Raw genomic sequence first — 14,804 nt, 5'->3', positions numbered from 1 at the left:
TAAAAAAGCTAAAATACACATGTATATTTTTTAAGCACTAGAACAAAAATTACTTCATTTACAACTTTGATATTAAAAATTTTAAAAACGGATGAGAATCTAAACTGTTTCTTATTAAAATACTGAGTATTTATTTTCCAGGTGAATGTCACTTTCAGTTCTTACTGCAGCCAGTCTCCTGACTCCTGCCCAACACACACACAGCAATAACCAAACACTGTTTTAAAATGTATTATGTGTTACAGTCAAGCCACCTATTGTATTATAGACTTCAGAGAGAAGAGACTTGGGATAAGGCATGAGGGAAGAACATGGCTTTTATTAATTGTCATATCATAGTATAGTAGAGTGGATAACAGTATGGTCTCTAAAGTCAAATCCCACAGCCACTGATTAGCTGTGTGACCTTGGGCAAGTTACTTGATCTCTCTGTGCTGTAGTTTTCTCATCTTTACATTTGGGATTACAGTTGTACCTACTTCATGAGATTGCTGCTGTGAGGATTAAAAGAATATTAAATAAGTTCAATATAAATATTTACTATAGTCATTATCAGTATAAGTGCAGAACCTCCCACTTTGATAGTAATTTAATTGGACAGCCAGTTCTTGATATCTAATAGAATGAAAATTTAGTTTCCATTTTTCAACTGGAACACAAAAGTCAGAATAATTTTCACTGGTAGGCCGGCAGGGTTGATGTTGAATTATCTTGATAGCTTCATTATCTTATTATGTGAGTATGACATACACTATATTAATAACCCCCATTAATTATATTTTAATTCATTCTCACCTATATCAAATATATTTGCATATGTGTGTGTATCTGTTTGTTTACATAGACATTACATATTATTGACACTCCCTCACATATCGTTCCAAGATCTCACGGAGTAGTAGTTAGTTGGAGGTGTACCTGAAGATTATGGAGCCAGTCTGCCTGGACATGAATCCAAAATCCTTATTTTCCAGCTGTGTGACTGGGGGAAGTTACTTAACTTCTCCATACTCAGTTTTTCCATTTGAAGGTAATTATCCCTCCCCCAAGTGGGGATAATTGAATACCTACCCCAAGGGGTTTTGTGAGAATTAAATGAATTAATATGTGTTAACTACTTAGAACACCATAACATTGCCCAGCACAGTAAAACCAATAAGCATGTGTTAGTAAATAAATCACATCTCACTCCATCCACAAGCGCAATTCCTGCTCTAAATTTTCTATTTAACGTTCTTTCCTTTTCTTTATATACTTGTGCTTCCCCTTCCGCCGGAGACCGCCAGGAACACATCGGTAGTTGGACTGGTGGGGTTCGTTCCTCATTGCAGGGAGGGGCAGCTCACAGCCCAGGCATCTGTGTGTCAGTAAGTGGCCTAAAGGATTTATTGCAGGACTTGGGCTTCGGTTGTGATTTTTTAAGGAGGGTTCAAATACGTGTGCTTTGCCCTAAGGAAGCAAGAATAATTCTCTGACCAGGTATCTTCATAAACCTCATTTGGAAGGAGGTCAGAGGAGTGGAAGATCAAAGCTGTAGCTGGTGAAAAAGCAGAACTCATTCATGTTAGCCGGGCGAGGGGACTGTTAATTTTTGTGCTTCTTACAGTCACCCTGTTTTTACTTAGAAAATTTATAAAGTAGCCTTATTCTTTGTCTCATTCCGTCAGAGCACAAAATGAGCTTGTGTGATTTCATGCTCTGTGTAATGGTTGAGGTCCAGCAGGAGAAAGCCAGGGCCTAGCTCTGAGGGCCAGACTCGCTGCTGAAAACACCAGGGCCTGGCTGGTACTGGCAGGCAGTTTCCAGACACTCATGGCGGCTCTCCTCTCTCTTAGGCTTGTGTTTTTACTCCAAAACAGAATGGGACTGCTTGATTTTTAAAACTTTATATGAATGGTATACTTCAGTGTATATTTGTCTCTGACGTTCCTAACGCTGATGTATTTGTGGGTTTCACTGTATTGATGATTGTGCTCAGGTCCATTTATTTCCATCTCTGTACAGCACTGCATAGTACTCACACCCATAGTTTAATATCCATTCCCTTTTCTGTTATTTCCACCAGTAGTGTTTAACTGTTCTGGCTACCTGACATCTTCTCCAGTACTTGATATTGTCAAACTCTTAACCTGTTGACAGACTAGTGGATTTAAAATGCCAATTTCAGTTATATTTTTTAACTCAGTCTGATCATCTCTGGCTTTTAGTGGTTAAATTAGTCTTGGGCATTAGTGGTTCAAGTTTGTGTTTTGCATTTGTTTCTTCCTTCTTCTTTTATTCTCTTTGTTCCACTTTTTCTGGTTCTTTGTGCCTCCTTTCCTCCCTTCTTTTGAGTTTATTGCACTGGTTTTGCTGTTAATCACATTGTTTCCCGTGGTTCAGAAGTTATACATCCTTACCCTATTTATAGAAAGGGGTTACTTTAAAATGTTAAGGTCCAGACCCAAATGAATACTAAATGAGAAGATACAAGACTACATAATATGTAGGCTGGTGAAGGGTAATCAGAGGTCAAATAGTCTTTCATAGTTAAGTTCTCATTTTCTGTTTGAAAAATGCCTTCCTTTGCCCCTGATAATTAAAGAATTCTGTATATGCAGTTCACCCACCAGGCCATTAAAACAGGGTTTTGTGACCTGCAGATTGGTAATGCCCCAGGAAGAAGCCAGCTTTAGGACTCCACTTCCATAGCTGAATTCAGGCTGTGAATGTGGGGAAGCCTTTGAGGATTTTCCTTTTTTATGATTCCAGTTATATAATTAAAAGTTTTCATTTAAAAATGAACATACACACCCTACCCAGGTAACTCAGTTGGTTAGAGCATTGTCCCAGTACACCAAGGTTGTGGGTTCAGTCCCCGGTCAGAGCTCATACAAGAATCAACCAATGAATGTATAAATAAGTGGAACAGCAGGTCAGTATTCCTCTCTCTCTTCCTCTCTCTAAAATCAATCAATAAAATATTTTTTAAAAAGATGAGAACGGACATCATCTTTGGAAAATATCACATACTGTAGTATACATTATATAGCATATCTATACAGTAGTATACTATAGTGTCAGAGAGAGTAGTTTTGCAGCCTTAAAATAACAAAAACAGAAAAAACACCAAAAAAACATAGACTTCTGCTTTCAGGAAGATAGCAGAGATATAATATTTCCTAATTCTCCTACTTGAAAAACTCCTGCACATTATATACCATATAAACCATTAGATGACGTCAGTATTCTGGTTATGATATTGTGACATATATTTTTAAGATCTTATAATTGTGAGAAACTGCATTAAGGGTATATAGAATCTCTGTGAAGTTACAATTTCATGTGAATCTACAATTATGTCAAAACAAAATGTTCCAGTTTTAAAATAATACATTAGAGGTATATCAGTGGATGTATTTTCAGAATGTCTCATTGGCCACATTGCTGTAAACAAAAGTCTTAAATTTGCTTCATATAATGATTCTTTTTCCCATTTTCAATGCTCCAAACAGAAAAATAAAAAAATATTTTAGACCTGCAAAAATGCACGTCTCATTTTTTTGTTTGTTTTGTCAATTGCAGAAAAGTTCACACATTCTTTTGTAATCTCATGAAGCATGCATAGTAAATATAATTGAATACCCTTTAAGTCATATGAGAACAATAAAATTTCTCCTTTATTTTTAAGAGATCAACAATAAGGCTTTTAAAAAATCTAACATATTTCTGGATAAACAATATCTTTAGTACAATTTTACAAGAATAATGAGTAGGCCATTCTAGAAAATTCAGATCTCATTTTTTGAGAATATGTGATCAGCAGTAAACACTATGTTATGTAACATAGAACTATGGGAATTTTATCCCACGAATTAAACTGGAACACAGTAAGGTTTCCAAGGTCTGTCCTTTACCTCATTCACATAATCACACTTATTCCAAACAACCCTTAGGCAATTGAAAAAATGTAATTGACTTATAGGTTTTGAGGAGCTCAGCTAGTATCTGTGATTTACATTAATCAATATGTACCCTATTTTCAAGAAAAACCTATAATGAAAATCACCAAAGGAACGAATCATACACAAATATGTACTCTCTCCCTGTGTTTCTTTAATTGATGAAATAACTTCATATATACTCTATAAAGACACCTATAAAACTGAGGTTATTTTTCAAGAAGTATGTTATCTCAGTGTTGACTTGGTTAGCTTAGCAGCTGAGAAGATCCCAAGGGTATTTTGCTTTAAGCAATACTTCCTCAAGCCTTTATTCAACACATTTCTCTCTTAATAGCTCAAGAAGATTTCTGTGACTGATTATTCTATTGATTCAACCTAAATACACGGAAAGCTAACATTATGCTCATAATGAAAATAGCCAGGAATTAGAAACACCTGTTTCCTTGATAAAAACTTCGTTTCCCCCCTAAAGTTTTCAGCCTTATATAGAAAATAAATTTCTTCAAGCTCTAGCAGTCTTCACAATTTGCATCCACAGTAGACTCCCCTCTACAATATAATGTTTAAAATTACTTTTAGTCAATTAAAACAAAAAAAGGAGTCATTTCAGGTCATTATACACACAATTCTAATTTAAATGATAATCCAGCGAGTTTTAACCCAAGACACACACTGGTGCGCTGCAAGAATTTTTAAAATATGCAATACCTGACTATTTAGTAGGGCCACTGACCTCTTTTCCCTTAGATTGTCAAATTAAAAAATGACAACAGCCAACACAACAATAGCCATGTGTGAATAAATCAGATCGGCAAAAAATGTATTTTTTGGTGTGCTGCAGAATTTTAGTAATTAGTTTGTGTGTGCAGTGAGATGAAAAAGGTTGAAAATGGCTGTGATAACCTAAAGGATTCCACAAGTGAAGGAATTATTTATGTTAATTTGCCGGTATAGGAGTTTTCTACACACTATAGACTTACTAGTCAAGGTTCTCCAGAGAAACAGAACCAATAGGATATATAGATAAATAGGCAGAGCTTTATTACAGGAATTGGCTCACATGATTATGGGACAAGGGCCACTGTTGTAATTCCCGGTTTCCTAGAACCGGGAACTTTGATGTCCAAGGGCAGGAGAAGATGGGTACCCCAGCTCCAGAAGAGACAGATAATTCACTGGTCCTGCACCTTTTGTTCTCCTGGGCTTTTAATGGATAGGACCATACCAGGCCCCATTGGTGACAGTGATCTTTTCTACTTAGTCTGCAAATTCTAATGCTATAATCACTTCCCTCATAGATGCCCCCAGACACAATGTTTTACCAGCTATCGGGCATCCCTTAGCCCAGTCAAGTTAACACAAAAAATTAGCCATCACAAGACTCTTATGTCTGTAGGATATTAAAAACCACTTATTTTATGTGAAATGTGTATTATTGGTGTCAAACTGTGTTTTGTAGTCAGAGAAGTGAGGCATGTATTTCTGTATTTTCTGTCATTAGCATGCCAAGTACTTTCGCTGTTGGAAAGCAATAAAATTAATCATTTTTGGCTTTGGTTGATGTTATGATGATGCACATTAGCAACAATTCTGATAAACTTAAGAATGCTCCTGGTTCTCCATCCTAAGCAAATCAGGGGTGCCAAGTCATTGATTTTCACTGCAATGTGTGTGTGGGGACAGGGTAGGAGAGGAGGGAGATAAGTTAAGCACTTCTAGGAGAAAAAAGGAAAAATAATATCTGTAGAACACTTTTCAGAACTGTGTGTGTGTGTGTGTGTGTGTGTGTGTGTGTGTGTGTGTGCAGGAAGCTGAATGATGCACTAGTATCACAGTTTGCCTTAAAGTTTAAACCACAAGCAGATGTATTTAGCACTTTTATTTAGGACGTTATAGCTTAAACTATTTCAATGTCTCTGTGAGCTTCTAGATGCAATCCCATGCAATCAGAATTGGATAGCTCTTTATACATAAAGAGGAGAATTATGTAAGACGTCTTTTATTTCAGTCCTTTGTGCTACAGGAATGGGCATTACAAATGATCAGATGGAAACAGGAACTAGCTTTTATTAAAGGAAGTGTGTCCAAGACATTTACTTCTTAAATTTTTACAACAGAAGTAACTATAGCTATATAGCACACAATAGACAGCTGAACTTGACCCTTTTGTGTTGGATATATAGCTCCAGATGTCTTTCTCACTTAGTCATTTGTGTTAACTGTCAAGGCCATGTGCTAGACATAACAGCCAACTGCACACATCAGCGTAGAAGAGAGGCAGGGGCAAGCAGTACTTATCCATTGTTTATTGGGCAACTTACGAACACACATGGACAATTATAAATTAGTCTCCTTAGCAATTCTGAGATTTACATCACCATGTGCAGATGATGTTTTCAGTAAAAGTTCTGGAAAGAATCTGGTAAGTTTTGTAGCTGAGGTCAAGAGAGAGATACCCCATTTGGTGTCATGAGCTCTTTCTTCCTTATATCCACCAGTTAGGTCTCTGGGACCAGAAGGAAAGGGAGACCGCTCCACCAGAAGCCACAATCTATGCTTTTCCATGTATAGTAAAGCTGTAGCCTCCCTCCAGTTGTGTTCAGTTCTCTAAAGTAAATACCACTTTCTTAGACTCTAACTACAGAATTTTAGATAAAATTGACCTTAAGGATTATGTTACTGCCTAGGAAAGTTAGACTCCACATCATCAATTGCATGACTAAATAGTGGTAAAGCTGGTGATCAATCTTCAGGACTTCTAACCCAGTTCCCGTCCACTACACCATCCATCCTGCTTTTTATTTTCAGGATGTAACTGAGAAGCATTGGAATAATGTCTTGGTGGCACTTCTTTAAGCATTTTTCTTCTCTGCAGAACTGTTGGCCATAACAATTTGTTTAATTCTTAAGGAATCTCTCTCTCTCTCCAAACAGCCTCCAAACCAGTGGATTTGAAATTATGCACTGGCTCTGTTCCGAATACCACACAGCTGTGCCACATCCCCTGCCCAATCGAATGCGAGGTTTCACCTTGGTCAGCTTGGGGACCCTGTACTTATGAAAACTGTAACGACCAGCAAGGCAAAAAAGGTGTGTAATATTAACATGACACGTTTGAACCTCCCATCAGTTGAGTCAAACCATGAATTATTTAAAAATGCTACTCTGTATTTGTAATTATTCATTTGTGATACTTTCCAGTATGGCTAAAGAGTATTGCTTGCAAAAGATGAATAAACCTACTCTGGCGATGGTACCAGAAGATTAAAACTGAAGAAAGTAAGCCCAGCCGGCATGGCTCAGCGGTTGAGCATCGACCTAGGATCCGGGAGATCATGGTTTGATTCCCGGTCAGGGCACATGCCCGAGTTGCGGGCTCGATCCCCAGTCGGGGGCGTGCAGGAGACAGCCGATCAATGACTTTCTCATCATTGATGTTTCTCTCTCTCTCTCCCTCTCCCTCCCTCTCTCTGAAATCAATAAAATATTTTAAAAAAACAAAACTGACGAAAGTAGGCAAGATACTTGTTAATTTAGACAACAGATGGAGAATGTCTAAGGCAATTTAGCACAGTGGTTGCAATAAGCTGTGGTATCAGACTGACCTGGATTGGAAAACCTACTCAGTCTTACAGTGTTTAGATAAGTTAATTAGCTCAGCTAAATCTTTGTCCCTTTATCTGCAAGAGGGATATAATAATATCTGCCTCCCGAGTTTTCTCTAAAGTTTCAATGAGATAATAAACATAAAGCTCTTAATTCAGTGCCTGACCCATCACTAGTGCCCAATAAACAGAACTCATTACTTTGAAGAGAAAAACAAAAAACGCTATTGTCTTTATGATGCAAATGATATACCTAAGAGGAGTAGAATAAATGCAGTGGTTTGTTATGTGTTAGGCCTGGTGGGGTAATTTTAACATGATATAGTAATTGAAATAATTTTCCCATATTCTTTCGAAGGACAGTGTCCTAGTGATTCTCATATGTTCACATAGCAATGAACAGACTTAATTTTGTTACACATTGTCAGGAAGGGCAGCACTTAGGTGCTATTAAGGCACAGAGCAGGACTTCGAATACTCCTCATTAGAGCCCAGATGGTTTATATCCCTAATTCAAATTTCCAGGGAGTCTAAAATCAGCTAAGTCTCAAAGAGATGGTTTCTCTGGGACTGTCCAACAAATCAGAGGTTCCTTTTCAGATTGAATCGTGTGATAGTGTTGAAGAATTAAAAGTAATAGCACTTTTGCCTGGTCATGAATATTTCTGAATAGCTTGAGATTTCATTGTTTATTTGAATATTTTATAACTATGGACTTTCCAAGTCAAGCAAAATCAATATAGATCTCTCTCTCTTCACCCCCCTCCCTCTACCTCCAGCCCTGAGGGTGTGATGGGAGGTGCACAGCATGTCTTGCCTTGTTTTTACTATAGTAAGCTAACACCAAAAGTTCCTCTTTGGCCATTCTGTTTATTCATTCATTTATGCATTTAATAAAATATTAATGAGCTCACATTAGGCTAGAGTTTGGGGATGTACCAGTGATTAAAGCAGATATGACTTCTACCTACTGACCTCATCCACCTTTCGCTCAGGGTTTTATTTGGCGGTCTACAATGCACAACCTCGATGGTAACAATAAATGTTTTCCTTCCCCAATAAATCAGGTTTCAAACTGAGGAAGCGACGCATTACCAATGAGCCCACTGGAGGCTCTGGGGCCACTGGGAACTGCCCTCACTTACTGGAAGCCATTCCCTGCGAGGAGCCTTCCTGCTATGAGTGGAAAGCGGTGAGGCTTGGAGACTGCGAACCAGACAATGGAAAGGAGTGTGGGCCGGGCACTCAAGTTCAAGAGGTCGTCTGCATCAACAGTGACGGTGAGACAGACATTATCTACCCTGCTTTTGTGAATGTCTGCTTAACCCTGTGCTTTACCCTGTGTTAAAATCTCTTTCGTCTTCTCATCATAATTGGCTCCATTTACACAGAAATAGCTGCTGCTTCCTTCTTTCCCTAGTCATTCCCCCCCCCACCCGACCTATCTCACCCTACAGTTCCTGAATCAACCTTCTGAGCTCTAGGGGCCTCCCCTCTAGGAATGACATAGAGTCACTGGGATGGTGATTTTCCAAGGTTCTTTTCCTGAACCACAGGAATTACCTTAGACTTTTATAACTGAGTTTTGTTTGATAAAATATCCTGTCTTGTTAGCCCTGACATAAGACTTTTACACTTTTTCCAAGAGTGCTGCTACTGTTTTAGGGAGAACCCCTTACTCTTCAGCAATCTTTGAGTCATGCTTAAGAAACAGAGAACTTCCCCAGACATAGTTTAAAACCCTTGGCTAAGATCATCTTTGTGGCTCCTTCTCACTCTTGAATCCTATGACTCTGCACAACAGAGCAGCTGGAGCACCAAGCCCCAGGGACCCCTGGTCTGACAGTTTATGCTGTTTGCAGCATCTGCAGAAGCATTGTGGCGCCCTCTCAGGGGCTCTGGGACAGCTGGTAACCATCATAATTCCTTCGATCCCATTTTCCTCCGGCGTGCAGAACTGCTTCCTCCTGCGAGGCAGTCACTGCTCAGTAGGGAAAGCTACTCTCTGGGGTAAGAGAATGACAGACGCTCTCAGTGCTGAGAAATTAGCCTTTCACCTTTGAAACGTGCAGTGTCGTCTTTGTCCAGAGTCCAAGGTAGTCACGCAGGACAGCACCAGGAAAAATCCAAAGCAGCACCTGAGGTTGGAAGGTGAAGGAGGGATCATCACTCCGATAGTTTACAGTGAATGTGATGTATTGTTTTTTCCTCTGTAGATTTAATTAGCTGTGATACATCCTCTTGTTAGCTTTTACCCAGATCTGCCCTAAACACTAAGAAGAGAAGGAGACTGACATACAGGAAAAAGAGAGCAAAAGAAACGCGTCCTGTCGCCCTTCCCCACCCACTTCAAGTCCTCATCTGGATTCAGTGGCACCCTCTCTGTTTCCTTCTGAGTTTCTGTAAAAATAATTAAGGGTCATATTTATTTTAGCATCATTGGCAACTCCCTTACTGATACCACTTCTCAATTTTTTCCCCTCAATTCAAATAAGTTTTTGTACCCTCCTGTAGAGCTAGGGAGGAACTGGGATCCCACGTACTTGGTGTATTTGGGTGAGCTAATTTTTTTTTAATGCTGAGATGGAAAATGAATTGCGCATGGAACTTGTGCCCAAATATTATCAGATGAAAAAAATCAGATCTCGCGTACTTGTGGTGATCTTCCTGAATATTTGTGCAAATTAAATATACTAGAGGAACTGGCTATTTTAAAAATATCAGTGACTAATTCTAATTTTGTCAGGTAAAATATTTTGTAACACAAATATTCATCTCCTCAATTGTCTTGTGGAACGTGAAAGAACAAGCAAAAAGACGAGTTAGCTATGCCTGGTGATATGGAAAAGGAGTGTGTGTGATGACCTGAAAGGCGAGTGGGTAACTCACAGTGTACGCAAGCTGGGTTCGCTTTGTCTGTCTCACAGACAGAACAAATTAAAAATGGTAAGATGTACGCTGTGGATATTCAATTTGTCATTATTGTCCTCTATCAGGACATCTCTTTCATCATTAAGTTTTCCTTTCTGACATTAATTAGTTGTAGCGCAGCTCAATATGTTAACTGGCTCAACTACAGGGATGTGAAAAATCAAGAAAATTATCTATTGTGGTATATCCTAGAGGTTGTTCACATTTATATATAGTTGAACCATAATGGAGCTGGTAAGTATCAGAGCAAATGCTGGAGACCTGTAAATACTACTCTAGTATTGTTACCATGTGGTTGGTCACCTAGTCAGTGTTTAGCAGCTGCACCAAGTGTTGTTTGGTAATTAAACTGAACCCAGGGAATTAAAGTTGATTAGTTGTACAGGCTCTACCTCTAGGCCTGGCTGTGGCTATGGATTTTGTTTTATAATTAAGTTAAAGCTCAACTAGGACAATGAAGAATTAGTCTATGAATATAGAAAATAATGAAGAGACTTTTTTTCCCTCCCACATTCCTCATAAATTTATAATCTCGTTAATGACCTTAAAACATTTAATGTTTCTTTTTGTTTTTTCCTGAAATATTCTTTGTCTGGGCTTTCAGAGATCATTAAGATTTGCTGGTGCTGGTTTATTTTATTTTTTTTCACTTCTCCATTTGTCTTGTGAGGAGTAGGATTGGGGAAGGGCTGGGAGAGCACCCAGGAGGAGTTCTATGTAAGCTCTCCGACAGACTGAGAAGTATAACAGAAATGCAAGAAAGAGAACTCAGAGACATTTCATGTGTAATAGAAAAAATATTACTCATAATTTAAAGCTGGTCAGAAAAGCAATTTTGATCTCTGAGCGCAAATATGGGGACTACTCCAAGGGTGCGGTGGCAACCATGGTGAGGCGGGCACTGGATCCAGGGGATGTTGGATCCGTGAGAAAACCCAGCCTTCCCTACTTCAGTTTTTGTGAAATTTGCCTGTGGTTTAGTTAAAGGTGTAAATTTGGTGAGGCAAGAATATTTTGTTTCCAAATTAGTTGGTTGGAGACGAAACGAAACAAAGCAAGACTATTAGGCTGAAAGTGGGAAAAAGAAAATCTGTTGTCTTATTCATTACTTAAGGAGACCGTAAGGCAAATATTGTTTTTATGTTTTCCTTCCTTTTGCTGAAAGAATAAGTAGATGATGCCATCCAGGTTTGATTACCATGTGCTCTATTTCAGCTATCAGAGTACTGACACCTTCTCTGTGAATTTTAGAGCCACAGCTTGTGATTTTGTCTTGGGTACTGCTTTGTAAAGCAGTGAACCTCAGCAGTTTCCAAATGCCTGCAACTTCTGTGCTACCTTCCTTACGTTTCTCCACATTAGTGAAAGTGAACATAACCAGGGACATTCATGTACAGGATGCACGTTTATACTTGACACAGAGTTTTATGAAACAAAAAAATTACATTTCTATGGAAATAAATTGTTACAATTCATCATTGCACGGCTACTAATGGTACAGTAGTAAGAGCAGCGACCGACCGGGCCCTCCGGATGTATTAGGGCATTCTGAAATCTCTCCGGCTCTGGTTCAGCTCTTTCCTCTTCCATTGGGTAGAGCATATCAAAATCCAAATAAAGGGGAATGCCATTATTGTATGCATAACCCCGAATCACTCTAACTTATTTTTAAAAGTAACTAACTTACTTTAAATGCCATTAACAACTGATGTTTTATATACACCAAAAACCTGATTGTAACATACCATCGTGTCATATCACCATGGTTAAAAATTATTGGTTTATTAAGAACATCTGCTAATTCCTCATGTACAGATAAAAGGACTTAAAATAATAGTAGATGTTGATAAGTCATATATAAATAGATATAAGATTCTTAGCTATATGCATCTGAATCATTACATGCAAATATATTTTTCAATTTACTGTTTGAAAAAATTGAGATGTTTTTGCAAAGAGTGCCCTAGATCCCCCAGTATCAGAATCTCCTTAGAAGTGTGCTATAAAATCAGATTCCTAAGCCTATAGACCCAGTGAATTACAATCTATGAAGGCAAGTCCCAGAAAACTGCATGTTTATGAAGCTTCGTGGGTGGTTCTCCTGTGCAGTGGTGCAGTGAAGGCTGGGAACCACTGTACTAAAATGACAAAAGCATTTTTTTGGTGGAACTTAAGACCCAACTCTGTTACCCAAAGACTCCTAGCACCAAAGCAAATTGTCTGGGTTTGAGTAATGCTGAAGAAAACCTATGATTAAGAACATAATGAGATGCATACTGAGACAGACCTTTAAAGTAAGTTTTTCCACCTCTTTTTGGAACATTTCTGTATATCATCAGAAGTACCAAAAAAACTGACCATGAAAGATGGGGGAAGATATCTTTAATATTCAGAGTACTAGCTTGTCATGTGACTGCTTAGTCTTTCTGAAATTTTTACCACCAGTTTGCTCCTTCTGAAGTGAGATATGTATCCACACATGAATAGGGAGAAGGGAAGGTTTGAATACTATTTCTTTCCCAAGTAGTTTATGTCATACTTCTTTTCCCCATGTATTCAATATTGAGAGGAATATAAGGGTGCATATCAGTTTGATATCTTGCAAATACAGGAATAAACACCTAGATTTCTCAAAAAATTAAAAATGGAACTGACTTATTACCCAACAATTCCATTTCTCAGTGTATATCCAAAGAAACTCAACACATTAATTCAAAAGAATATATGCACCCCTATGTTAATTGCAGCATTATTTACAGCAGCAAAGATATGGAAGCAGCCCAAGTGCCCATCAATAGACGAGTTGATTAAAAAAGTGGTGCTATGCACGTGCACACACACACACACACACACACACACACACAGGAATATTACTCAGCCATAAAAAAGAACAAAATCTTACCATTTGCAGCAGCAGCATGGATGGACCTAGAGGGTATTATGCTAAGTGAAATAAGTCAGTCAGAGAAAGACAAATATCACATGATTTCACTTCTATTTGGAATCTAAAGAACAGTATAAATAAACAAAGTGGAAACAGATTCATAGGTACAGAGAAAAGACTGAGGGTTGTCAGAGGGGAGTGGGATTGGGGGACTGGGTGAAAAAGATGACGGGATTGAGAAGTACAGGTTGGTGGTTACAAAATAGTCACGACGATGAGGGGTGCAGCGTAGGAAATATAGTCAACAGTATTGTGGTAGCTATGTATGGTGCCAGTTGGGTGCTGGAGGTGTCGGGGAATACTTTGTAAACTATATGATTGTCTGGACACTATACTGACTAATACAAAATAACATTGAATGTAAACTATAATTTAAAAATGTTTTTTCATAAAATAATAAAAAATGACAATTAGAAAATATTGAAAAATGTTTACCTCTTGAAACAGGACTCAGTGTGGAAAGAGATAGGCTAAGGTACTGCTCTATTTTAAGTCTTGTAGTACAATTTGTATCTGATTTATAAGTTGTATAAACACTGAATTAATTTGCCGAAATATATATTTATTAAAGAATGACAGTTCAGAGGGAGACAGAAGCATGTAGAATACGGATTAGAGGATTGGGAGCAAAACACTAGGAATAGAAAGAGAGAAATACGAAGCTTATCGTAAGATTAATATTTTGACTGATTGAGATACTCATAAGCTCTCCTAGAAGTGTAGGCCAGGTCAAGGATTAGGATGCATAGGGTTTATGAAGGATGTGCTCCCAGGAGAAACCAGTAAGAGAAGGGGGAACAAAGAAGCAAAATAGAAAATGTCAATTCATATGTGTAGAGCGAGATGAGAATGCAATTTCAGGAGCACGATCACTCTCTGGAACGGGAATCTGCTTCTTAACACCAATTACACAGCCATTACATGGAAACGCTGATCTTTTAAATGCAAGAATACGCTCTATAACTGAGTTGTTTTTCCATAATTTAAGCAATAAATCAACTAAGTTTCCTTCCTGTAGAATTCTCCACCATTTAATGTGTTTGGAATATAATTAGGTTTGGTATTATACTTAAATCTAAGGTCTCTTATTTTACAATTAGGATCATCTAACGCTGTTGGTAGGAGTTTGTTTCCTATCATTGGACTGAGATTCTCTATTCAGTTTTTTGTATAGATGAATTTTTTTTTTTAATTTAAGGCAATAGTGTATTTTTCACTGTTGGTTTGTAATAATCACAATTTTACTTTGGCCTTAAAAAATCTGGCATCAGATGCCCTCATCTGTCTGCTGTGTGTGTTTTTGGTTTGTAAAAAAACTCTCAGGATTGAGCCAATGTTCTTTTGCATGGCAATGCCTCAGCAAAGAAGAGCGTTTTATAA

General features: G+C 38.0%; 1 protein-coding gene across 1 annotated transcript in view; it reads left to right on the top strand.

Annotated features, from left to right (window-relative positions):
* Positions 1–14,804, top strand: part of THSD7A (thrombospondin type 1 domain containing 7A) — a 309,567-nt gene that overhangs the window by 180,222 nt on the left and 114,541 nt on the right. Inside the window, exons 5-6 of the mRNA XM_087821185.1 lie at positions 6,879–7,034; positions 8,617–8,829. Of these exons, the coding sequence (XP_087677311.1) occupies positions 6,879–7,034; positions 8,617–8,829 (369 nt within the window). The remainder of the gene's footprint in view (positions 1–6,878; positions 7,035–8,616; positions 8,830–14,804) is intronic.

This window comes from Miniopterus natalensis, chromosome 10 (genome assembly GCF_054644295.1).
Source record: "Miniopterus natalensis isolate mMinNat1 chromosome 10, mMinNat1.hap1, whole genome shotgun sequence".
NCBI classification, from domain to species: domain Eukaryota; kingdom Metazoa; phylum Chordata; class Mammalia; order Chiroptera; family Miniopteridae; genus Miniopterus; species Miniopterus natalensis.
This window is presented reverse-complemented; position numbering and strand designations above follow the sequence as displayed.